At 40.2% G+C, this 25,128-nt stretch overlaps 1 protein-coding gene across 1 annotated transcript in view; it reads right to left on the reverse strand.

Annotated features, from left to right (window-relative positions):
* The window catches only part of cacna1g (calcium channel, voltage-dependent, T type, alpha 1G subunit), a 349,320-nt gene that overhangs the window by 111,212 nt on the left and 212,980 nt on the right, over positions 1-25,128 (reverse strand). Inside the window, exons 6-10 of the mRNA XM_063003080.1 lie at positions 23,916-24,075; positions 21,258-21,549; positions 16,939-17,031; positions 15,111-15,936; positions 14,122-14,501 (exon numbers count right to left, since the gene is read on the reverse strand). Of these exons, the coding sequence (XP_062859150.1) occupies positions 14,122-14,501; positions 15,111-15,936; positions 16,939-17,031; positions 21,258-21,549; positions 23,916-24,075 (1,751 nt within the window). The remainder of the gene's footprint in view (positions 1-14,121; positions 14,502-15,110; positions 15,937-16,938; positions 17,032-21,257; positions 21,550-23,915; positions 24,076-25,128) is intronic.

Here is a 25,128-nt window from a genome sequence, read left to right on the forward strand (position 1 = left end):
TAATTATTTCAAAAATATAAGCTGTTAATAAGCTGGCCTGTTAGCTATGTGTTAACATTAAATTTAGCCTAGTCTTGGGGGGGTGCATTTATCAGTGTGTTCCCAGTGCAGGTCTTAAGTCTGGATGAAAATAGGAGAGTTGCCTAAGGATGTGCATCCAGCGTCAAAACAGTGCCCAGTCTGGAATGCAGACCAGATCCGCTGTAACGGCTCCTAAAAGGCTAAAGTGTAATCCTGATATAAAATAAATAGTTGTTGCATTTATAGACTACTTAATTAACTACATTAGCAGTGTAGGGTTATTAACAGTAATGTAAGTAAAACACATTTGTTCACCCTGAATTCTCTCTTCTGTCTTTCCTCACTGTTTAATCTTAAACAAAGCACATCAGCAAATAAACCGAAAATTTAAATAAATTTAAGCTGCAGTGAGCTAATAGCACATCATTCTAATTCAATTCATCCAGCACTGCACATGGCACTGACTTTTTAAATGAGGCAATGTGGTATGCAAATGAATTTTTAAAAGAAATTATGAGCCATATGTGCAGGTTCATGCATCACTGTTATTTTCATCAGTAAAATATAAGTATGGTGTCATTACATCTCAAATGTTCCAAAACAACATTACCTTCCATCCAAAGATTTGCTACTATTATTATATTATTATTAGTTTAAAAATAAAATAATATAAAAATTATTAGTTTAAAAATAAAATAGTAATATTATCGGCATAAAAATAAAATAGTATTAAAATTATTAGTTTAAAAATAAAATAGTAATATTATCGGCATAAAAATAAAATAGTATTAATATTATCTGCATAAAAATAAAATAGTATTAAAATTAATAGTTTAAAAATAAAATAGTAAAATTATTGGCATAAAAATAAAATAGTATTAAAATTATTAGTTTAAAAAGAAAATAGCAATGTTATTAGTACAAAAATGAAAGTATTAAAATGACTAATTTAAAAATAAAATAATGTTATTAGTACAAAAATAAAAGTATTTTAGTTTAAAAATTAAATAGTAATATTACTTTAATAATAAAATAATATATATAATTTGTATGAAATTATAATAATATTAGTAGTATAATAAGAAAATAGTATTAATGTTTTTAGTATAAAAAGAATATTATTAGTATAGAAATAAAATAGTATTAATATTGTTAGAATAAAAATTATATTTTATTATTAGTAGTATAAAGATAAAATAGTATTAATGTTAGAAAAAAAATAAAATTGCATTATTAGAAGTATAAAAATAGTAGTAATATTATTAGTATAGAAAAAAATAGTAGTAATATTATTGGTATTGCAACAGACAGTATTAAATGATTAGTGTAAAAATAAAATAGTATTAATATTATTAAAATAAAATGGTATTAATTTTATTAGTATAAAAATAAAATGGTATTAACATTATTAGTATAAAAATAAAATAGTATAAAAATTATTGGTATAAAAATAAAATAGTATTAATATTAATAGTACAGAAATAAAATAGTATTAAAATGATTAGTGTAAAAATAAAATAGTATTAATATTATTTGTATGAAAATAAAAAAAAATCATTAATATTATTAGTATGACAATAAAATAGTATCAATACTATACTATCAGTCTTAAGATTAATTTTGCTCAGTCCAAGGTAAATTATTGTGTTTTGGTCAATAATTAACAGACACTAAACTAAACATGACACATTTAGTCTATACTGGATTAAACTTTCTAGAGTAGCACACTTTGCTTTAACCATCATCAGTGTTACCTAAATGGTGTTTTAGAACATAATATTCAGATGATGTGTATATAATTGATCAATACTGACTGAATATAAGAGATGTTTACTACAAAGACAAAATCACACAGGAACGACAGAGACCACAAAACATAGCCAGCCCAAAGAATATTCACAAAAACACTGCACATATTATAACCCCAAAACAAAGCACTGAAACTAAAACGGCTATGATTCACATAATATTTATCCAATAAATTCTTATATTTTTACAGATTACACTGACTTGGCCACACTGTCTGCCTAAAGGCTAAATCGACTCAGATCAACACCACATAAAACCCAACAACCCTTCCTGGAAACGTAAGGGGCCCCTTCCAGAAAGTGCTCCACATGACGATTTTCTTCCCACAGATTTCTTTCTAATTCATATTTTAAAATAATATTTTGATTTAGTTGAGGCTTTATTTACTCTGGTACAAAATATTTACAGCGTAGTCCTGTGTCACACTGCAATCATGTGGAACACAGCAGCCACTTTCAGCAGCTTCCGGATTTAAAGAGTGCTCTCGTGCCTGGAACCCAGACCCCCGTTTGGCTGACCTGCTCTGAAAAGCCTTATCTCACCAGCTTTAATCTACAGCAGCATTTATTTAACTCTAATCAGGCACCCATGCATAGTGGAATGAGAGGCTGGTGCCGTGAATCACGTGAGTTACCAGGTTGCTTTGCTACATTTTCAATTTGTCTTAATTTTAGATGATCATTAATATAGTCTGTAAATGACAAATATTGGCATGTAGACTTCATTTATTACATTTGTGTAAACAGTGCTTGTACTGGTAAACAAAAGTACTTTCTAGTTATACACACTTACACCGATCAGCCATAACATTAAAACCACCTCCTTGCTTCTACATTTACTGTCCATTTTATCAGCTCCACTTACCATATAGAAGCAATTTGTAGTTCTACAATTACTGACTGTAGTCCATATATTTCTCTGCATGCTTTGTTAGCCCCCTTTCATGCTGTTCTTCAATGGTCAGGAATCTCCCAGGATCACTACAGAGCAGGTAATATTTAGGTGGTGGATAATTCTCAGCACTGCAGTGACACTGACATGGTGGTGGTGTGTTAGTGTGTGTTGTGCTGGTATGAGTGGATCAGACACAGCAGTGCTGATGGAGTTTTTAAACACCTCACTGTCACTGCTGGACTGAGAATAGTCCACCATCCAAAATTATATCCAGTCAACAGCACCCTGTGGGCAGCGTCCTGTGACCAATGATGAACGTCTAGAAGATGACCAACTCAAATAGCAGCAATACAAGGTGGACCAACTAGGTAGGAGTGTCTAATAGAGTGGACAGTAAGTGGACCCGGTATTTAAAAACTCCAGCAGTGCTGCTGTGTCTGATCCACTCATACCAGCCTATCCCAGCTTTTTCAATGGGCGCAAGGCACACAGCAACTCCCTGTATGGGGTACCAGTCCATTGCAGGGCAGATACACATACACATACACACACCCATTCACCTATAGGGCAATTTAGTCTCTCCAATTAACCTGTCTGCATGGTTTTGGACTGTGGAAGGAAACCGGAGCTCCCGGAGGAAACCCACGCACACACGGGGAGAACATGCAAACTCCGCACAGAAAGGACCCGGACCGCCCCGCCTGGAGATCGAACCCAGGACCTTCTTGCTGTGAGGCGACAGTGCTACCCACCGAGCCACTGTGCCGCCCTCTTAGAAAAGACAAACAATTATTAAAACTTACTGATTATTTTACAAATATTGTTTTATTGCTTTACAATAAATTAATAATTTATAAATAAATAAATTAATTAATAATAATAATAATAAATTATTAATGTATTATTACTAAATACATTTAAAAAATATATTTTTGTTCTCTTCTTTGTCTAAGAGAAATAAAAGTGCATTAATATTATAATATAGCCCTACAAAAAATTACACTCCAGAAATGTTCACACTGCCGATGTGCACTAGAAAAGGTTATTCAGAACAAACTAAGCCAGGATTAAGAAGCTGGTCGCTGGAAGTTATGTTTCATCTCTGACCTGCTTTTTATTTAAACACACGGAAGGTTCTGGGCACATAAATGTGTAATAACAGTGATTAAGCATGACATCCCCCAGCAATGGGTTAGACAGGATTTACTAGTGTTTAATAAGCTTCATAAACACCAGAGTGCACAGAGAGAACATTCTCACAGGGCGACCGTGGAACCACAAGCACAAATGAGGGATGAACAGCACTGCCCTCGAGTAGACCACTGATGAGCTGTTATTTCATTTCTGCCAAACAGGCATAGACTTTGAGGAGACTTTCTAATTAAATTCTTCATTTTTTTGAATAAAAGAGGGGAAAGGTTGTAGTTATCTAAATGCATTAAGTAATGAACTCGAGTGTGGCCGTGAGGTTAGAGATGTAAATAAATAACTCTGTAGATTCTAATAACAAATGATCTCATCTGATTACACTGCGTAAAAGGCATGCTCAAATGAAACCAGTTCCAGATCGACAACAGTCAGCAGAAATCAGCTCATCCTAAGCTGTGATTCATGCTTCATCAGGGATGCTTTCATGAGTCACACTAAATTAACTTGGGAAAGCCCGAAGACTTCGTAGTTTGTCAGAACAGTAGAAGGTAATTAGATGTCTATCAAACCATAGGATGAGAAGTAAACCTGAAAGCAGCTGTTTAACCCAATCCATGGATTTTCCATTACCTTCACAGAACTTCAAATTAAACTGATGTTTTTCTCTCTCCAATTAAATAAACATTCTATCTGCCACCGTACTGCAAATGTTAAATATCTGCATGCTTAACCTTAATTTAAGGTTTATTATGGCGGGCGGCACAGTGGCTAAGTGGGTAGCACTGTCGCCTCACAGCAAGAAGGTCCTGGGTTCGATCCCCAGGTGGGGCGGTTCGGGTCCTTTCTGTGTGGAGTTTGCATGTTCTCCCCGTGTCCGTGTGGGTTTCCTCCAGGTGCTCCGGTTTCCTCCCACAGTCCAAAGACGTGCAAATGAGGTGAATTGGAGATACTAAATTGACTGTGTTCGATATAACCTTGTGAACTGATGAATCTTGTGTGATGAGTAACTACCGTTCCTGTCATGAATGTAACCAAAAGTGTAAAATATGACATTAAAATCCTAATAAACAAACAAACAACATGCAGTGATATGGCAACTTTAACGTTCTGGGATGGATATAAATTTGAAGCAGCCAGTTAATTTATTTATTTATTTATTAGGATTTTAACGTCATGTTTTACACTTTGGTTACATTCACTGAGCCACTGTGCCACCCCTCCACTTAAGTAAACCTTCTATCTGCCACAGTACTGCAAATGTAAAATATCTGCATGCTGAGCATAGTTTGATTGAAGGTTTGGTTATGCAGTGATAATAAAGACATTATATGGCAACCCTAATGCTTTGGGATAGATATCATTTTAAAGCAGCCAGGCATGCAGGTGGTTGGAATGACAAATAAGGATGCTGAGGACAGGCAACACATAGACGAACGATCCACTTTGGGCCATCCCTTATGGGAACAGGAGGAACATGACATGCTGCCAATTACACAGTGTACGTCCAAGCTTAATTCATCAAAACAAGGCAAAGTCAGATTTTACATGTTACAATGTTCAATAGTAAGAGTGTGCAGGTGCTAGAACAGGCTGCCTGCAGTCAAGCTCTGTGTTTTCAGTCCCAAACAATTAGAGAACATTTCTAACACACACCCATACATACATATGGGGTGTGTTCGAAAACCTAGGGAGCTGCCTTGCTGTCTTACTGACTACATAGGCAGCTGCCTCAGTAGAGATGATTCTAATAAGTCAATGACTTATAAGTCAGGTTATTCAAACGCGCTACTTAGACAGCGATTGCATCGGGTTTTGCATTTAGCGTTAAGCATTTTGTCATTCAAACCCATGGGATGGGGTGGCACAACACGCTAGCATGTCAACTAACTCTCTTCTCCCTATCTCCCTCCGTGTACCGAAAACGGTTAGATTCGCTGACAAGCCCGAACTTGCAAATAAAAACACATGTACAAGTTTATACAAGTTAAAAATCAGTAATAATTTATTTACGTTTGAAAATAACTCGTTCATTTCTCCGCCCCGTCAGCCATGTTTTTATTATTTTTCTGTGAGGGAAGAGCTGCCGCACTGAATGCAGGGATTGCCTTGACCACTAAGGACACTTCCGATGCTCACTCGTTCTTGGGTCAAAATAACATTGAAATTTTAAGATGCCTTAGTAGTGAGGATATTAAGGCATCTAGGATTTCGAACAGCCTCCTTCTCGGGAGCGCGCATAGGATGACGTAAAATGCTGTCTATGTAGAGAGCTCCCTAGCTTTTCAAACACACCCATGGAGTCACCTAACCCACCCATTCCATTTACTCCAGCAGCAAGTATAGCCTTTAGTGTTCTACAGGTAGATTCACTTGAAAGAGGCCCCAAATATTCTTTTGTAACTTCCGGCAGGATGAAACAATCTGATCCAAGAAAATACGCTACATACCTTGACATATGTGTAATCCATTGCATTACATGCAATGTTGGAAGTGATCACTGTTTTCTGCCAGACACATTTCAACACGGCGCATCATGTTCCTGAACGTTTCCAGTTTCTCTACCATCTTCTGAATAACACTAAAGAATACGTCACACACCAGATTACTTTCTAAATAAAACGAATTGGTGACCCGATAGGTTTGCAAAAAGATGCGCTGCTCAATACTGTACACCACCATCCTGATTGATTGAAGGGGTACAGGGTATGCACCCGGAAGTTGCAAACGAAGGTTGAACGTCACAACGGCTGTCCAGCTCCTACCTCATCGCTCCAATGCAGGGGCTATTTGAAGCTCCATAAACTGAGGAGCACATTGCATGTTGTTTCGTTCAGATTGCTCGGTCATAGCGAGAGTTATTACAGAACATTTGGGGACTCTTTCGAGTGAGTCTCCACATAGTTAGTGGTCATTTAGTCAAAAGATCATCTGTGAGGTTAGACACTGAATTTGGATGAGAAGGCCTGGCTCACTTTTAGTGTTCCAATACATCTCAGAGATGTTCAATGTTGTTGAGGTCCTTTCCTCTACACCGAACTCATCAAACCATGTATGAACCTTCCTGGCTGAAACACCTCAACCTAATAATTACGAGGGGAGTCCAGACACCTTTAGGCCAAATACCATATTTCCAGAGATGGAGATGAAGTCTAGGCCTGTGTTCTTTGTCCCAAATGATTAGAGAAGATTGTTAACATCTGCCCATGTGTAATATCTGGATGTACCTAATAAAAATCTTGGTGAGTGAGCATGTGTGCATGTACATTCATGGAATTTTAGGCTACACCCACTTTCAAATGAGCTTGGACAAATTATTGACTACAACTCATCTGTTGCTTTGTAATTTTTTTTCACCCTCTGTACCACATTTATCAATTGATATGGACCCACATATACTGTAGGACCCCACTGATCTAAAGATGTTTGTGTGGTGGAATATTACTACGTTAGTGTCACTGTAATTTATTACTAACTAACATTCTAACACAGTAATGACATGGTACTGTGTGCTGTTCTTTTATGGGTGTATTAAGTGCAGATTTGTCTGTCTGTGCTCTTTTGGTGCTTAACGTCTCTTGGGTTTAAGCATTTTCTCCCAATTTAGCGTAGTCAATTTGTCTTCCTCTGCTGGGGATCCCTGATTGCAATCGAGGTGGGTATATTGCTGCTCACGCCTCCTCCGATCCACGTGCAGCCCTTTTTCACCCATGCATTTTGCACAGGCACCTCTCTATCTGCTAATCAGGGTTTGAAGACCCCACCCACATAGTCCGGTCATTCCACCCAGTGCAGGCACTGGTAATTATGCCCACCAGATGGCGCCCAACCAACCAGTGGCAATGCCGAGTTTCGAACCAGGGAGTTCAGAATCTGGTGTGCTAGCGGAATATCCCGCTGTGCCACCTGAGCGCCCTGTCTTACATATGTGCTACATTCAACACATCTGCCATCAGCCGAATAACTGATATGGCATTTCCATGCACATTTTTAGGGGGGTTGTCCTAATGTTTTGGCTCATCAGTATGTACACCCAGTAAGAGCCACCCAGACTTTTCCCTGACTGCTTAAATTCTGTTTAAATTCTCTTTCCCTCTTCTTCAAGGAGCACATAACCTGTTAGCACTTGTTATTGGTGTACAGTTTAGTCTAAAGCTAGACCAGTACAGCCCAAAACGATTACTGTAAGAGCAATACTGGCAAATCTTTTGAGAGAGGTACGGAGAGTCTGGACACATTTGAGTAAAATGTATTTTATTCACCACAAAAGCCTAATTATTCCCATGGTGTCCCAATACATTCAGGTGGAAAACTTATATCATTTTAAAACCCATACAAGGGACGTCTAAATCAAGTTAAACCATAAGCCCACACAAAAGCAAATCCACTTTAAAAACCACTGATCTAAACTGCCCATACGCTGTTCTTACCATGTCCCAACACCTGGTTGTAGCATTAGAGTTCAATGCTTTCGGGGACGGCATTACTCAGCCTCCTGGCACTTCATCATGAGCACCATCAGCTTCTCACTGTAAGCACGCCAGCACTTGATGGAAACCAGACACAATCAACCTGCTCAGCCACAGCAACAATAACACTGACAGCCCCATACTGAATAGCAGTGCTGGAGGGATGGTGTAAAAGAAAAGAGTATTTAAATAATTTAAAGAGTAAAACCTTTTAATGTCGAAGTAAAACGTACATTAAAGCTAAAAATCAAAATGTGCAAGTAAAAAAGAGCCTAAAATCAGACAGCACAGTTTGGGAGTGGAACAAGCTGACTGGGATTGAATCCGGTAACAGCAACCAAAGCCTCCAGGTTACAAAAAAGCACCAGGCTCTGTAATTAATTCATATGTAGTATACCAGAAGCCTTTTGTTATAAAGTCTATGTAGACATTAATTAAATCAGGTCTGTTTTTATACTACCTATTTTACACATCAGCTTTAATCAGATTAACCATTCAATTATCTGAAATTGCACATAATTGCAAGCAGCCCTGGTAGATCTGATTGGGAAACGAGTGCTTATAATTAGACACGTAAGAGAGCCTGTTGTGTTGGACAATCTGAATACTTTACTAAAACTGAACATATCCGCCCATGTACTTGCAATGGTGATTTCTGCTCTTTATTTAATGGTAGCTAAATACCACTAACTGCTGAGCCAGTGGTAGCTCAGTGATTAAGATACTGGGCTAGTAATCAATAAGTTGCTGTTTTTGAGCCCATTCAAGCTGCCATTGTTGGGCCCCTGAGCAAGACCCCAAACTGTTCAAATTGTGTTCACCCCTTATCGAAAAGTTGCTTTGAAATAAGCGCCTGCTAAATGCAGCAAATGCAAATTTAACAATAAATACAAACTTTCGAATGGCTTTCCTATCTTCCTTTCCTTTCCTCCTTCCTTTTCATCCTATCCATCCTATCCTTCATCCCTTCCTTCCCTTTACTCCCTCCTTTTCCTCCCTCCCTTCATTCCCTTCCTATCTTTCCTTTTTCTTATTTTTCTTTCCTTCCTTTCCTCTTCTTCCTCCCTACCATTTCTTCCCTTTTTCCGTCCTTCCTTTTCTTCCTTCCTGTCTTCTCTCCCTTGCTTTTCTCTCTCCCTTTCCTCTTCTTCTTCCTTCCCTTTCCCTCCTTCCCTCCCTCACTTTTCTCTCTCTCTTTCCTTCCCTTACTTCCTTTTCCTTTCCTTCCTTCCCTTCTATACTTTCCTCCCCTCTTATATCCTTCCCGTCCTCTTTTCCTTCACCTTCCTTTCCATCCTTCCTTTCCTATCTTCCTTTCCTTCTTCCCTGTCTTTCCATCCTTCCCTCCATCCCACCGATCTCTTCCTTTCCTACCTCCCTTCCTTTTCTTTCTTCTTTTCTCCTCTTCCTTTCCTTCCCTTACTTTTCCTCCCTCCTTCCTTTTCCTGTTTCCTCCCTGCCTTCCTTTCTTTCCTTCCTTTCCTTCCCTCCTCTTCCTTTCCTTCTCTTCCTTCCTTCCCTTTCTCCATTCCCTCCCTCACACCATTCCCTTCCTTTTATTCCCTTCTCTTCCTTTCCTCACCTACCTTCCTTCCCTCCCACCATTCCCTTCCTTTCCTACGTTCTCCTTTCCTTCTCTTCCCTTCATTTCCTCCCTTTCTATTCCTTTCCTTCATTTCCTTCCCTTGTTTCAGAGATACTTTACTGCAGTCATATGGCCATAACATTTTGATTGTTAACGTTTTTCATGTCGTTTAATATCTGGTAATTATATGTGCTGCATTCCTTTCCTTCCTTTGTTTTCTTCCTTCCTTTTCTTTCCTTTCTCTTTCTTTCCTTCCTACCCTTCCTTTCCTTCTTCCTTTGTTTTCTTTCCTTCCCTTTTCATTCCTACCCTTCCTTTTCTTCTTCCTTCTTTTGTTTCCTTTACTTCCTTTTCTTTCCTTTCCTTTTCATTCCTACCCTTCCTTTCCTTCTTCCTTCTTTTGTTTCCTTTACTTCCTTTTCTTTCCTTTCCTTTTCATTCCTACCCTTCCTTTCCTTCTTCCTACCTTTGTTTCCTTTACTGCCTTTTCATTCCTACCCTTCCTTTCCTTCTTCCTTCCTTTGTTTTCTTTCCTTCCCTTTTCATTCCTACCCTTCCTTCTTTTCCTTCCTTTTCTCCCCTATTTTTCCTCCCCTTCCTCTCTGCCTTTACTTTTCTTCTTTTCTTTCCCTTCTCTTCCTTCATTCTTTCCTTCCTTCCCCTCCCGTCCTTTCCTCCCCTTTCCTTCCGTCCTTCTCTTTTTTCCTTTCCTTCCCTCTTTTCTACCTTCCCTTCCTTTTTTCCTTCTTTCCCTCCCTGTCCCCCTCCCTGCATCCTTCCTTTACTTTCCGTCCTTCCTTCCCCTTTCTTTTAAACCTTCCCTCCCTTCCTTTCAGTTTCCTCCATCCCTTCATTCTTTTCCTACCTTACCTTCCTCCTTTTCTTCCTTCCTTCGCTCCTTCCCCCCTCTTCTATCCTTCCCTTCCTTTCTTCCTTATCTTCCTTTTCTCCTATACCTTTCCTTCCTTCCTTTCCTTCCATCCTTCCCTTCCTCCCCTCATTCTTTGTTTCAGAGATACTTTATTTCAGTCGTATGGCCATAACATTTTGGTGCTTAATGTCTCTTATGTCTTTTAATAACTGCTAAGCATATGTGCTGCATTCAACACATTTTCTCAGAGCAACTACCATCAGCCCAACATTTGACATGCATTTCCATGCATATTTTAGTGGGGTGGTCATAATGTTTTGGCTCATCAGTTTAAAAACTCACTAAGAGCCACAGACTTTTTTCCTTTGACTAGACTTCTTTTTTTAGCACAGCATTAATCATCAACTGATGTCACAGTGTTTGCTGCCCATGTCGCCGTTTCACTCTGTAAACAGAATGACCACCCTGATAGCCTCCCAATGGAAATCATTCAAAATAAACAATCCTGCACCCAAACTTAACAGCCAACATCTGATGTAAGGAAAAAGAGAAAGAAAACCAGAATGTTCTTAGATATGAAGCTGGATATCAATAGATAGAAGAGACAAGCAAAACCAGGGATGAGTTATTGTAGATCATTCATCTGCCCTAGAGAGTTTTAAAGAGTCTTTCACAGGATAACGTGAGACCGTATCCCAACCCAAGCCATCAAGCCAAACGAGAATCAAAAGCAGCGATGAGAAGACTGGGCCAGTAAAAGAGAGAGCAATAAAACCTCCAGGACAGTAAAAGAGAACAGATGCAATTAGGCAGGTTGGCGTCAAGTTTTATTTGCTCAGGGACTGGGTCAAAGAACCCGAGTAACATTGTAAATTCACATTCCTCCTCAAGCCCCGTCTCCTAATTTCCAGATGGGCCACAAGATAAAGGCAGCTTGGACTGCCAGACTTCTCCAGGAGTCGACACGCGAGGAGATACAGAGGAGGGAAACACCGTCCATGTGTGTGTGTGTGTGCGTTTGTGTGTGTTGCCTTCCCTCAGGCCATCGCTTGCACCACGGGAGCAAAGCAAAAGCTGATGAAGTGCATGAGCTCACGTTTTCTTTCTTTCACGTCCAGCACAGTCAGTCAAACACAAGACGTACTCTCGCACACTCCCGACTCACTTCAGAAATCTAACCGCTATTATGCAAGGTTCAAGAGTTCACATGACTTCTGGGATGAAACAATAGTTGTTAAAATATGATTCATATTTTGGTATGATTCATATTCCCAAGCATGTCAGAGGAATGATTAATGTTTTCTTGTTTAACAAGCTTCAGACTGAAGGAAAAAAAAACAACGTCCGTATAACTGCGAGGAAATTATGGAACTTATCATTTATCAGAATGTCAAACTTCTGCGAAAGGCAGAAAATTTTCCTCCCCGCTTGCGTCCAAACACCGGGCAGCGACTTCAAGCGGGAGCAAGTGGGCACGAAGCGTGGTGCGTGCCCCCCGGATGATGTGGAAGACTGCGAGGCATGCGAGCGCACTGTGTAAACACGGGACGATGGGTTTCAGATGTGTGTGTCGGCTGCCCTCTCATCAATTCAGCCTTCACACTTGTGCTTCTCTGCCTGTATGGACCGAATTACTCCTCTACAGTAAACAACGAGAACATAAGATGCGTGAAAAGCCTGGAATTCCACAACCCCCGGGAAAAGTTATACAAAGGGCAGGGAGAAAGAAACCACTGATAGCGTGCAGATACAACAACATCTGCGCACAAACAACGAGCCAGCGTTACATACAGTACCAAAACTAAAATTCTAGATCCAGAGGTGGAGCTTCCCTTCTCAGCATGCTGGTGCTGTTTTGAAAGCCTATGTGGGTGCCTTTGAATAAGCCCTACATTAACCTAACACATCAATACAATGGTTAGTTGTCTAACCAGTACAAATCTGCCCTTGGGGGTCACTCAGATCATCAAGCATCACCGTTTATCCTGTTTCAACACAAACTTTAAGAACTAACTGTTCTTAGATACACTATATTGCCAAAAATATTCACTCACCCATCCAAATCATCGAATTCAGGTGTTCCAATCACTTCCATGGCCACAGGTGTATAAAACCAAGCACCTAGGCATGCAGACTGCTGCTTCTACAAACATTAGTAAAAGAATGGGTCGCTCTCAGGAGCTCAGTGAATTCCAGCGTGGTACCGTGATAGGATGCCACTTGTGCAAGTCCAGTCGTGAAATTTCCTCGCTACTAAATATTCCACAGTCGACTGTCAGTGGTATTATAACAAAGTGGAAGCGATTGGGAACGACAGCAACTCAGCCACGAAGTGTTAGGCCATGTAAAATGACAGAGCGGGGTCAGCGGATGCTGACGCTCAAAAACCGAGCGTAGAGAGCTTCATGGAATGGGTTTCCATGGCAGAGCAGCTGCATCCAAGCCTTTCATCACCAAGTGCAATGCAAAGCGTCGGATGCAGTGGTGTAAAGCACGCCGCCACTAAACTCTAGAGTGACTAATCACGCTTTTCCGTCTGGCAATCCGATGGATGAGTCTGGGTTTGGCGGTTGCCAGGAGAACGATACTTGTCTGACTGCATTGTGCCAAGTGTAAAGTTTGGTGGAGGGGGGATTATGGTGTGGGGTTGTTTTCAGGAGTTGGGCTCGGCCCCTTAGTTCCAGTGAAAGGAACTCTTAATGTTTCTGCATACCAAGAGATTTTGGACAATTCCATGCTTCCAACTTTGTGGGAACAGTTTGGGGATGGCCCCTTCCTGTTCTAACATGACTATGCACCAGTGCACAAAGCAAAGTCCATAAAGACATGGATGAGCCAGTTTGGTGTGGAAGAACTTGACTGGCCTGCACACAGTCCTGACCTCAACCCGATAGAACACTTTTGGGATGAATTAGAGCGGAGACTGCGAGCCAGGCCTTCTCGTCCAACATCAGTGTCTGACCTCACAAATGCGCTTCTGGAAGAATGGTCAAAAATTCCCATAAACACACTCCTAAACCTTGTGGAAAGCCTTCCCAGAAGAGTCGAAGCTGTTATAGCTGTAAAGGATGGGCCGACATCATATTAAACCCTATAGATTAAGAATGGGACGTCACCCAAGTTCATATGCGTGTGAAGGCAGACGAGCAAATACTTTTGGCAATATAGTGTAGCTAATAAAGGTATGTGTAACAATAAGCAAAGCTAATAATAATAATAAATTAATTAAATTAGGAACATCTGTTATTTTAGTGAATGGATGGATTTTAAGTTCTCAGACTGATAAATTTAAAACACATAGATGAAGTAGTTTAAAATGCACTGACCTGCTCATGGTACTCAATCCCCATGCTGAGAGTGTTGATGAGAATGGCGATCATGATTCCTCGTCCAAAATACTTGCTGTCCACAATTTTGCGGAACGTATCGCACACCAGTCTCCAAAAGTGCACTATTCTCGCTGCCCGTGCCCCCAACTTTTTCTTTTTCTTCCTGTTAGGGTCCCTGTTGTCCCGATAGTGAGCATCCTGGGTGAACTCGTACACTCCCTCGCTGTCCGAGTCTGCCGTCTCGTTGGCTTCGGTCCCCTCTGAATCATTACCTGCTGATTTAGTACAGTAGGGGCAGGTCTCGGGGTCTAACCTCAAAGCTGCGTCCAAGTTTGTGCCACTGCAGTTGGTATTGGGAAGATTGTAGGGGACGTTTCCTGGAACGGATTTGAGAAAAAAATGAATAAAACATACAATTAAAATACATTAAATATTCTGCAAATATGCACCGTTATTGTTATTATTATTAATATTATTTTATTATTATTTATTTATTATTATTATTGTTGTTATTATTATTATTATTATTATTCATAATATTATTAATATTATTAGTATTATTATTATTGTTATTATTATTATTCATTTAAATATGAAACTCAAATGAAACTTCTAACACTGCATATCAGCTAATCTTCGCCTGAACTCCTGAATTGTATCGTCACAGCACAGCAAGAGTCAATTTACTGCAGAAACAGAACATTTAGACACTTCTCCTTAAATATTTGACTGGATATTAATGTATTTGATTTATTCATATTTATTTATAACAGGCTTTGAGACTCTTCAGAAGGAAGTATAAACCAAGCAAAGCCTAAAAAACTAAGATCACTTTTAGAGCATTAATTGTTAATGTTAATTACATGGACTGTGTTACCACATGTCCTGCAAGTCATTTCTGACACAACATTGTAGTTGGGCCCAAAAGATCAGAGTATTACTGTTCCTGTGCACACCTCCCTTTACAATAACATGAGTTTGCTTACCTGTGGGCCCTTGCACCTCCTGCAGGCACTGGGACGTGTTGATTGGATTAGGTGGGATGTTCAGGTTGGTTATAATGTTAGAAGTGCAGTTGGAACTTCCGGGCTCCAGTGCTCTCTGTCTGAACTGTTCCAGGGGCATGCGGGGCTGCAGGGTCGGGTAGTTCTTATGCACCGGTGCAGCAAACGGCACAGAGTTCCTCTTGTAGGCCTGCAGCATTGAGCTGCCAGATGGGGGCACACGCAGCGGCTCAAAGTGGCATGAAGTGTGGTAGATGCTGTGTACAGACTCCGCACTGCTTGAAACAAGAGCCCCAGAGCAGGTAGGTGAAGGGTCCTGCAGAGGGGTTATGGCGGGCAGGGTGAGTCGCCCGGAGCCTGCACCATTCCGGGTCATGTTTCTCAGGGATGCTTCCATCTCTTGGGAAATGTCACTGCGGACACTACCATTGGCCATATGGAAGTGATGGTGGTGGTGGTGATGGTGGTGCACGAGGTGGTGGATCGATCCCTGGCGCTGTCGGTGTCGCCGTCTCCTGGAGTTCGGAGGTTCCAGGACGGGAGAGGCGCGTACTCTCAGGCCTGCTCGGCGAGCAGCAGCACGGGCTAGGTGGCCTAACTGCCTGGTGGTCTTGCGAACAATGTAAACCAAGTACTTCAGGAGTTCATCATAGCAGCTTCCTGGCTCTGAGAAGCTGGCAAGTGTGCTGGCGTTGGACATAAATCGTACTCTCTGTTCCTTCATCAGCTGACTTTCACGCTGCTTTGTCTCAGAGAACTGTGTGGCTATGACAACCAGGCACAGGTTGATCATAAAGAATGAGCCAACCTGTGAGAAAAAGGGTTATTTTTGAGAACATTGGTCATAGGAGACTGAAGTTGTTAGAACAGTTTAGAATCACTTAGTCAAAATATTTATTTATTTATTTATTTTACAGTAACATTTTTAGTAAATTCTCATTGTGCCTTATGACGACACAAAATGAACAACTACCATATTAGTTAGTGCTTATTAAAATTACAAATTTGTAAGTAGTATGTATGACTAGAAGTCTCCAGTGTGAACTTAAATATAAACATACTCCAATATACACTGATGAGCCAAAACTTTAGGACAACCCCTCAAATATGTGGTGGGGTACATGGCAATGCCTGTTGCCTATTTCTGAACAGTTATGCATGTCATGGTCAGGGATAAAACACACATTGGGTTGATTGTACTCATATTATGAACATACAGTACTCATACAGTATGAATGGAAGGAAGGAGGGATTCAATTGTATTAGATAGAACATTTACTCACTGTACAGCTGCAAGACCTGCTGCTAAAACCAGGTACCAGCTACCACAGGACTCCTTCAGAGGATGTGTGGAGTCCATGCACTGGTGGGTCACAGCTCTTTGACAGCATGTTAGGTGGTTGGGCGTAATGTTTTAGCTCGTCAGTGTATAGCTTTATTTCAGGGGTTAACACAGAGAATAATTTGGGCTGTATACTTAATTTGGCACAGGTTTATGCCGAATGCCATCCTGACACAACCTGTATCCTGGCTTGGGGGGGCCTTCAGAATGCACCTCCCAACAGCTACCACACCCAGATATAGCACAGTCATGTTTGTGTAGATGTCCTGCCAGCCAATAGCACCACTGAGATTCAGACCCAGAACCTCTCAGCGGTATCGGACATACCTCTGTGCCACCCAGCAGCAATCTATCATGTCCTTATTTATGTAGGACAGAACAGCAGACTGGAAGTTAAGTGTTATATCTTGTTGAGTGCTAAATACTGGCTAAAAGAAAAATGACCCCAGATCAGGTTGAGCTACTTACTATGATCAGGAGGATGAAGTAGATAAAGTTGTAGAAGGAGTGTGCATCCATGACAAAGTACATGATGTCCACCCAACCCTCCAGAGTGATGACCTGAGAAAAAGCAAGGAAGAGTAAAAAAGAGAAACTTGTTAAAGCAATACTACATGCAGCATGTTAAATATTCAGTTTTTCTTTACTGGTTTTCTCTAAACATGAATTACAAAATGAATAGAATAAGCTAATCAATGGCAAAAACATGCAAATAAAATGCAATGAAACCCCCTTTGGGCAAACAGAAGCCCTGGTAAAGAACCACTGTATTAGTAGATACAGTCATGTGAAAAAGTTAGGACACCCCATAAAAACCTTTGTCTTCTTGAACATATTTACAATTACAGTACTAATTACTAAGTTGTAAGATGTAATGAACAAAAATGGACATTTATTGTGAGGAAAAAGTTAGGACACCCCCACATTTATTACTACCTAAAATGTCTAAAATTAGAATCAGGTGCACCACATGCAATGATTAGAGCATCGTTAGAGCACATTGGAGTTTTATTTAAACCTCAGACATTAGTTTGGTTTGCTCTTGATTGTTGAAGTGAGTGGTATCACCATGGTGAGATCTAAAGAGCTCTCTGAGGCCTTCAGAAAGAAGGTTGTAGATGCATATGAGTTTGGGAAGAGATTTAAAAGGATCTCAAAACAATTCGAAATCAGCCATTCCACTGTCCGGAAAATCATTTACAAGTGGAGAACATTTAAAACAACTGCCAACATGGCCAGGTCAGGCCATCCTAGCAAGTTCAGCCCAAGAGCAGACCACAAGATGTGTAAAGAAGTCTCCAATAATCCTACGTCATCACGGGACCTACAGGTCGCTCTTGCCAGAGTTGATAGTAAGGTACATGCATCTACCATCAGAAAGGGCAAGACTAAAGTTTACCAGAGAAACACCTAGACAAAGACCAGGACTTCTGGAACAATGTGCTTTGGACAGATGAATCCAAAGTTGAATTATTTGGGCACAGTAACAGAAGACATGTTTCTATTTGCTTTGGTAATGGTGATGGTGAACGCTGGCGCATTTGGCTGCCGCTGCCGTTGCTGTATTTTGTCATGTTTTGCTGTGTTTTGTTGTATTTTTGTCATATTTTGCTGTGTTTTGTTGTATTTTTGTCATTTTCTTTTGCTTTCGTCTTTTTGTGTTTGTCGCCGCTCCTGTTGCTCTGTTTTTTTTTTGTCGGATGGTCTCAGCGTCTGTTGGGTACTGGATGGCTGGCGTGTGCTGGATAATTTTTAAAGATGCGGACGCCGATTGCTGTGTGCAGCAATGGAATTGCTTGGACTCCGATTCCGGCTTCCCTCCCCCGGGCCACCTTCGGCTTTGTGCTTGCATCGGGATGTCGCGTTCCTCCCTCGTGGGATCTCGTGGGAGTTTCGGGTTTGATGGCACTGGTGATGTGCTGGCTGGCCTGGCTGGGTTGGCTATCATGAAACTCCGCTTTGGATTACTTAACATCCGTTCGCTATTCGGCAAGGGTCCTCTGGTTTATGATATCCTGAAAGATCATGGACTTCCTTTGCCTGACGGAGACATCGCAACAACCTGCTGATTTCTCCCAGCTGAATCAGTGCACTTCACCTGAGATTGTTTACATCTAAGAAGCTCGTGTCACAGGATGAGGAGGGGGTACCGCGATTCTCTTTAGAGAGAAATGTAGGATTCCACAGCATCTGTTCCTGCTTACTCTTCGTTTAAATCAACTATTGATTTCTTCTCCACCTTTAAATCACACCTTAAGACTCACTTATTCAAACTAGCCTACAAGTAATTTACTTGATTGTTCAATATCCTATAAATAAAATGCATTATAATTATTATTATTATTAACTTTTTTTTAAAAACTAAAGACTTATCTTTTCAAGCAGGCATTTGTATAATGTTGAATGAATTATTTATTTATTTATTCATTTATCTATTTTATTTTATTTATTTATTATTATTATTGTTAAATTTATTTTATCTTGTGTTTTATTATGTAGATGTGTGTGTATATTTTGTCATGTAATGTTTTTGTAAAGCACTTTGTGATTCTTATCTGTGAAAAGTGCTATATAAATAAATTTTACTTACTTACTTACTTACATGTTTGGCGCAAACCAAACACAGCATTTGAGCACAAGAACCTCATACCAACTGTGAAGCATTGAGGTGGAAATGTCATGGTTTGGGGCTGCTTTGCAGCAGCAGGGCCTGGCAAGCTCTCCATTATAGAATCCATGATGAATTCTTCAGTGTATCAGAGTGTGCTTGAGGAAAATGTAAGACCATCTGTCCAACTGAAGTAGAGGTGGACCATGCAGCATGATAATGACCCAAAACATTCCATCAAATCCACCAAGGAATGAAACAAAAGAAAGAAATGGAGAGTTCTGGAATGGCCAAGTCAAAGCCCGGATCTTAATCCTATTAAGATGCTGTGGGGTGATTTGAAACGGGCTGTACATGCAAGAAACCCCTCAAACCTCACACAGCTGAATAAATTCTGCATAAAGGAGTGGGAAAAACTTTCTCCCAGTCGATGTCAGAGACTGGTAGATGGTTATAGGTTATATTTCAGCCAAAGGGAGAAATATCAGCTATTAGGGCATAGGGTGTCCTAACTTTTTCCTCCCAATAAATTTATATTTTTGTTCATTACATTTTACATTTTGTGTTTAAAAGTATTTTTTTCAGTTTTATTTGTTTAGTTTTATAAGCTCCATCTCTCAATACTGTTCAAATGAAGCTCAAGTGTCCATATGTTTAAACATGTTCAAAAAGACAAAGGTTCTCATAGGGTGTTCTAACTTTTTCACATGATTGTATATGGCTTACAGCATGGTGGGCATGTTCACATTTCATATGAATAAACACATAAAAGATACTAATTATTTCATTATTCTTCACACACTGTTTGGATAGTTTATATGACCTGTTTAGATGTACCTATTTTGTAAATAGAACAGCGTACAAACAGCACAGAAAAGCTGTGTCCTGAATTTAAATTGTGCATCATTAGTTAGTGATGAGATGCCTGACCATGACCTGTAAGCTCTGCAAGCTCAGAGGAAAATCCTCACACACTTCTGCACCATCTGACACTCCACCGGTAATCAAACAGACGAGATAGACACTTCTTCTGCAATATCTGGCAACCGCTGAGAGCAGTAGTAGAATCAAATGCTGTCGGACAGCTCATTTATTTTAGAGGCGTTTTACATGCAAGCTCCAGTTTTGGCAACTTATGAAAGGAAGATTAGACCTTAAATCCCCAGCATTCTTAGCACCGCATAGCAATTTTATAAATGTTTAATAGATACTTTAATTTTTTCTTGCGTAATGTGACAAGCGTTCCCACTGAGACGTCGGTGGCATTTCTATTAACGAAAGAGCGCCAGAGACAGAACACATTCAAAAATGAAGACTTTGATTTGAGATTAAAGCATTGATTTCAGATAAAAGGCTTTGTAAAGATAATAGGCACAGCTAAACTGTCATTGTACTCATGCCAACCACAGAAAAAGATCATCCAAAATCCCAAGCTGTTGCATTCTGGAAGATGGCAGAATAAATTGTTATTACATGGCATTCTGGTTGGCACTTGCCATAGATGTCAAAGAACAATGCCAAAAGTATTAAAATGTATTTAAAAATTACAGTTTTAACTCTAGAATGTGTCTAGAGGGACTCCTGAGCAAGGCCCAATCACTAATTGCAGGCAGTGAATTTAATCACAATTGTAAGTCGCTTTGGATTAAAAAGCATTTGCAAAATACCATAAATGTAATAAGCTGATTGTACTATTGTGTACAATTTCTTAGTGTAAAACATCCAGATTTAAAGTAAAAAGTGGGCACCCTTGATGGTACAACCCCTGCAACAGAGTCTTTTAGTTTTCATTTCATTTATCAAAGCTTTATTCTGGTAATCCAGTGTTGTGGCAGGTCCAGATCTACCAGAAACACAAACATTAAGGCGCAAGGCAGAAACATCCTCCATTGCAGGGCTTTGGCCACCAATCACAACTGTGTAGACAACGGGCTGAGATTCAAACCTGGATTTCAATGGTGCTATTATACGTAGAGTGTGTATTTAGGGATGTTGTAGCCTAGTGGTTAAGGTACTGGACTAGTAATCAGTAGGTCGCTGGTTCAAGCCCCACCTCTGCCAGGTTGCTGCTGTTGGGCCCTTGAGCAAGGCCCTTAACTCTCAATTGCTTAGACAGTATACTGTCACAGTAAGTCGCTTTGAATAAAGGTGTCTGCTAAATGCTGAAAACAGAACTCACCTGAAAGATAGCAATCCATGCATAGCCTATGTTATCAAAGTTGATAGCCCCCTTGAATGGGTTGACATTCCCAGCAGAACAGTTGGTGTAGTACTGGTTCCAGTTCACACAGGTGGTGTTATCTGTGCTGTTGTAGGCTCCCATGTCCAGCTGACACTGCAGACCCTCTTCATGCAGTCTGGGGATGGAGTTACACTGTCGCATGCCGTTATCCCGCGGTTGAGAGCAGATGAATGGGCTCTCGTCATCATTTTCAGTTTGGAAATGTTTGTACAGCTGTAGGTTTTGAGGACTAACAAAAATACAAATATAAAAGATCAGATCATTAATGTAAAACTTAATCTGTTGTCAAACACATTCATGATCATGTCCATAAACTTTTGACCATATATTGTATTATGTATGCATGTATACGTTTCTTATACCTACACTACTTGGTAATTCCATCATTTAATCATTTCATATAGGTCCACTATGTAAACAAATACACAGTTTGTTACTTATGCCCTACCATCAATCAGTGGAAAAGGACCATCACAGTTCAGAAAATGGTCTGATAAATGCATACACCAATGGGGCATAACATTATGACCACCTTCCTAATATTGTGTTGGTCCCGCTTTTGCTGCCAAACCAGCTCTGACACGTCGAGGCATGGACTCCACTCAAACCCTGAAGGGATAATCAGTGTTATTCACTTCACCTATCAGTGGTGATAATGTTATGCCTGGTTGGTGTACACAGTAGCTACATTTGAAAGTCTATACCTACTAATTGCATCTGTAAGGTACTTGTAACGTATAAAAGGGTAAGTGTGTGTATGTAAATATGCATATCTACAGTCATATACAGGCATCAATAGCTAATGACTGATACCTATTACACCCTTATATAATGTACATAACTGGGGTTGGTATAAAAATGGACAACCTCAGCAGTGCAAATCCTGCATCAACGTGTATGGCGTAGCTATATAAAGACTGTCAGCTGAGTAATATGTAAGGATTAATTATTCACCTCACCAGGCAATTTATATTTCACCAGTCTATTTATATACCAATCATTCGTGCACTGAACACAATGTACTGTGTGTGTTGGTATTTTTATGAATGAATCTGCGACACGTTCTCCTTCACGTTGTAGGATTCATCAGTGAAAACACAGAACGAACAGAAACCTTTTATTTTCATCTCAGCATCTCTTATGTTAGCCAAGCACCAGATCTAACTAGCTCGGGAAAAAGGAGCTCACAGAGGCCTAACTCTAATCGAGTTGTGCCCTGACAGAGGATAATTGGACTCTCTGTTGACAAAATTTCACTTCGGCGATAGCGACATGGCAAATTAGCTGTACAAGTATCTTAAATAACCTACTGGGACAAATCCAGGGCTCCTGGGTACCCAGAATATTTACTTCTTAACAGCAATTTAGCATTAAGGCTAGACATAGTGTAAGTAATTACAGCTGTGAGACTGGGCTGCAATGGATTTCACATGAGCCACAATTCTAATGAGCTGCAAAACATAATTCATAAAGATTTTTTTTTTTTTTTATCGCATTTACATTTTACAAATCCCACACCGGAACAGTTGGGACACTGTAAAATGCATTAAAAGCAAAAATCTGTGGTTTGTTCATTCTGTTGAATCTTTATTTAACTGACAATTTAGTAATAAATGACTTGCAATGTTTAGGCTGACCAATTAATTATATTTTGTAAATATAAAACAAATTTTTAATTTGATGCCTGCAATGCACTCAAAAAATTTTGGGACAGAGACAATCTAAGAATAAATATGTTTATATATTTATATAAATTACATAAAATGTGCCTGTATTTAAACTTTTCGCAATAAACAGGGTCAATTGGTAACAGGTCAGGGTACCTTATTTATTTATTACGATTTTAACGTCATGTTTTACACACTTACTCGTTACACAAGATTCATCAGTTCACAAGTTTTAATGTCAAACACGGTCATGGACAATTTTGTATCTCCAGTTCACCTCACTTGCACGTCTTTGAACTGTGGGAGGAAACCAGAGCTCCTGGACGAAACCCACACAGACACAGACACAGAGAAAGGATCCGGACCGCCCCACCTGGGGATCGAACCCAGGACCTTCTTGCTGTGAGGCGACAGTTCTACCCACTGAGCCACCATGCCACCCATCAGGGTACCACAAATGGGAATATCCAACAAGGCTTGGTCTTCGCAAGCAAAAATGGGTCATGGCTCTTATGCTGGACTTTGTAAGAAAGTGCTATCCACTTAGCCACCGTGCTGCCAGAGAGCTTCGAACTCGCAGATGGAACTGCATGAAAAATCGTCAGGCCGCTATGATAACTATAGTCACATGGGCTTGAGAGTGTATTAGAAATTGTTGTCACTTTCCACATTGGCTGCCTCTGCATCAATGTCGAGTTTTTGTAGTAAATGTTTGACCTCTGCCACGCCCAAAAAGAAGCCTAACAATGTTTGAATTGTGAAGTTTCACCTAGAATGAGTGGTCTCTAAATATGAAAACCTAATACATACCAGCATATCAGGAATCATTATTTTGGTGTAACTGGTGTTAAATGCTAACACCAAGTAAACAATAGATTTATTTGATTTATCTTTATGGGTATTTAAAAGTCAGGTCATAAAAACTTACAGGGAGAAGTTTGTAGGCAGAAAGCAGCGATTCCGAAGCAACCCGGCCCACAACTGGACCCCGACGATCCCAAAGATAAAGAAGACAAAAAAGCAAAGCAGCAGCACATTTCCCAACATGGGGAGAGTATCCAGCAGGAGCGTCACCAATATCCTCATACCTGCAACAAAAAACAAGAAGGTCAATCCCAGCAGGCTGAGGAACAACTTAAGATGTGAGGGAACAGAGTCACATTGGAGTATTAAACCTATAAACAACATGCACGGTGCTTAGCATCCTGATAAGTGGCTACTGTGGTTAACATGCCTACACACAGCCATAAACGACTTCGCCGACTGAAGAAATCCCCTTAGTTGAATCTGCATAATATCTTTTGATGGCCTTGCGTGTGCAGTAGACTCTGAATGGCCGTACAAAACCAGGAGACGAGAACATAAATGATGGCAATCGTTTCCTGATGGGCTGTGGGACGAACTGCTGGAGCGTCGTAATCCGACATGAGCTCCTGGCAGACCGCACTGAGCATGGGGATGACTGCAGCCAGCTGTAACTTGCCCATTTAGATAGAGTGTGAGCATCAATGAGCAGCAGGGTGCTTTCAGCAGCCAAAATAAATAGTAAAATAACAATGAGAGAGTCACGTGACGAGATGAAATGCTCGCCAAGTGTGTAGGGTTGCAGCAGAACTAATGAGCTGCTGTGCTATTTCTTAAATTGTTGTCTTAAGTAGTTTGATCCAATTTGAAAATATTGAGGATGCACTTCTTACCTTTGCAACTATTAATACACCTTTGACACTCACTGTCCATTTTATCATCTCCACTTACCATATAGAAGCACTTTGTAGTTCTACAATTACTGACTGTAGTCCATGTTTCTCTACATACTTTGTTAGCCCCCTTTCATGCTGTTCTTCAATGGTCAGTACTCTCCCAGGACCACTACAGAGCAGGTATTATTTGAGTGGTGGATCATTCTCAGCACTGCAGTGACACTGACATGGTGGTGGTGTGTCAGTGTGTGTTGTGCTGGTATGAGTGGATAGGACACAGCAGAACCTCACTGTCACTGCTAGACTGAGAATAATCCGCCAACCAAAAATATCCAGCCAACAGCGCCTTGTGGGCAGCGTCCTGTGACCACTGATGAAGGTCTAGAAGATGACCAACTCAAACAGCAGCAATAGATGAGCGATCGTCTCTGACTTTACATC

Source organism: Trichomycterus rosablanca, chromosome 10, assembly GCF_030014385.1.
Source record: "Trichomycterus rosablanca isolate fTriRos1 chromosome 10, fTriRos1.hap1, whole genome shotgun sequence".
NCBI lineage: Eukaryota > Metazoa > Chordata > Actinopteri > Siluriformes > Trichomycteridae > Trichomycterus > Trichomycterus rosablanca.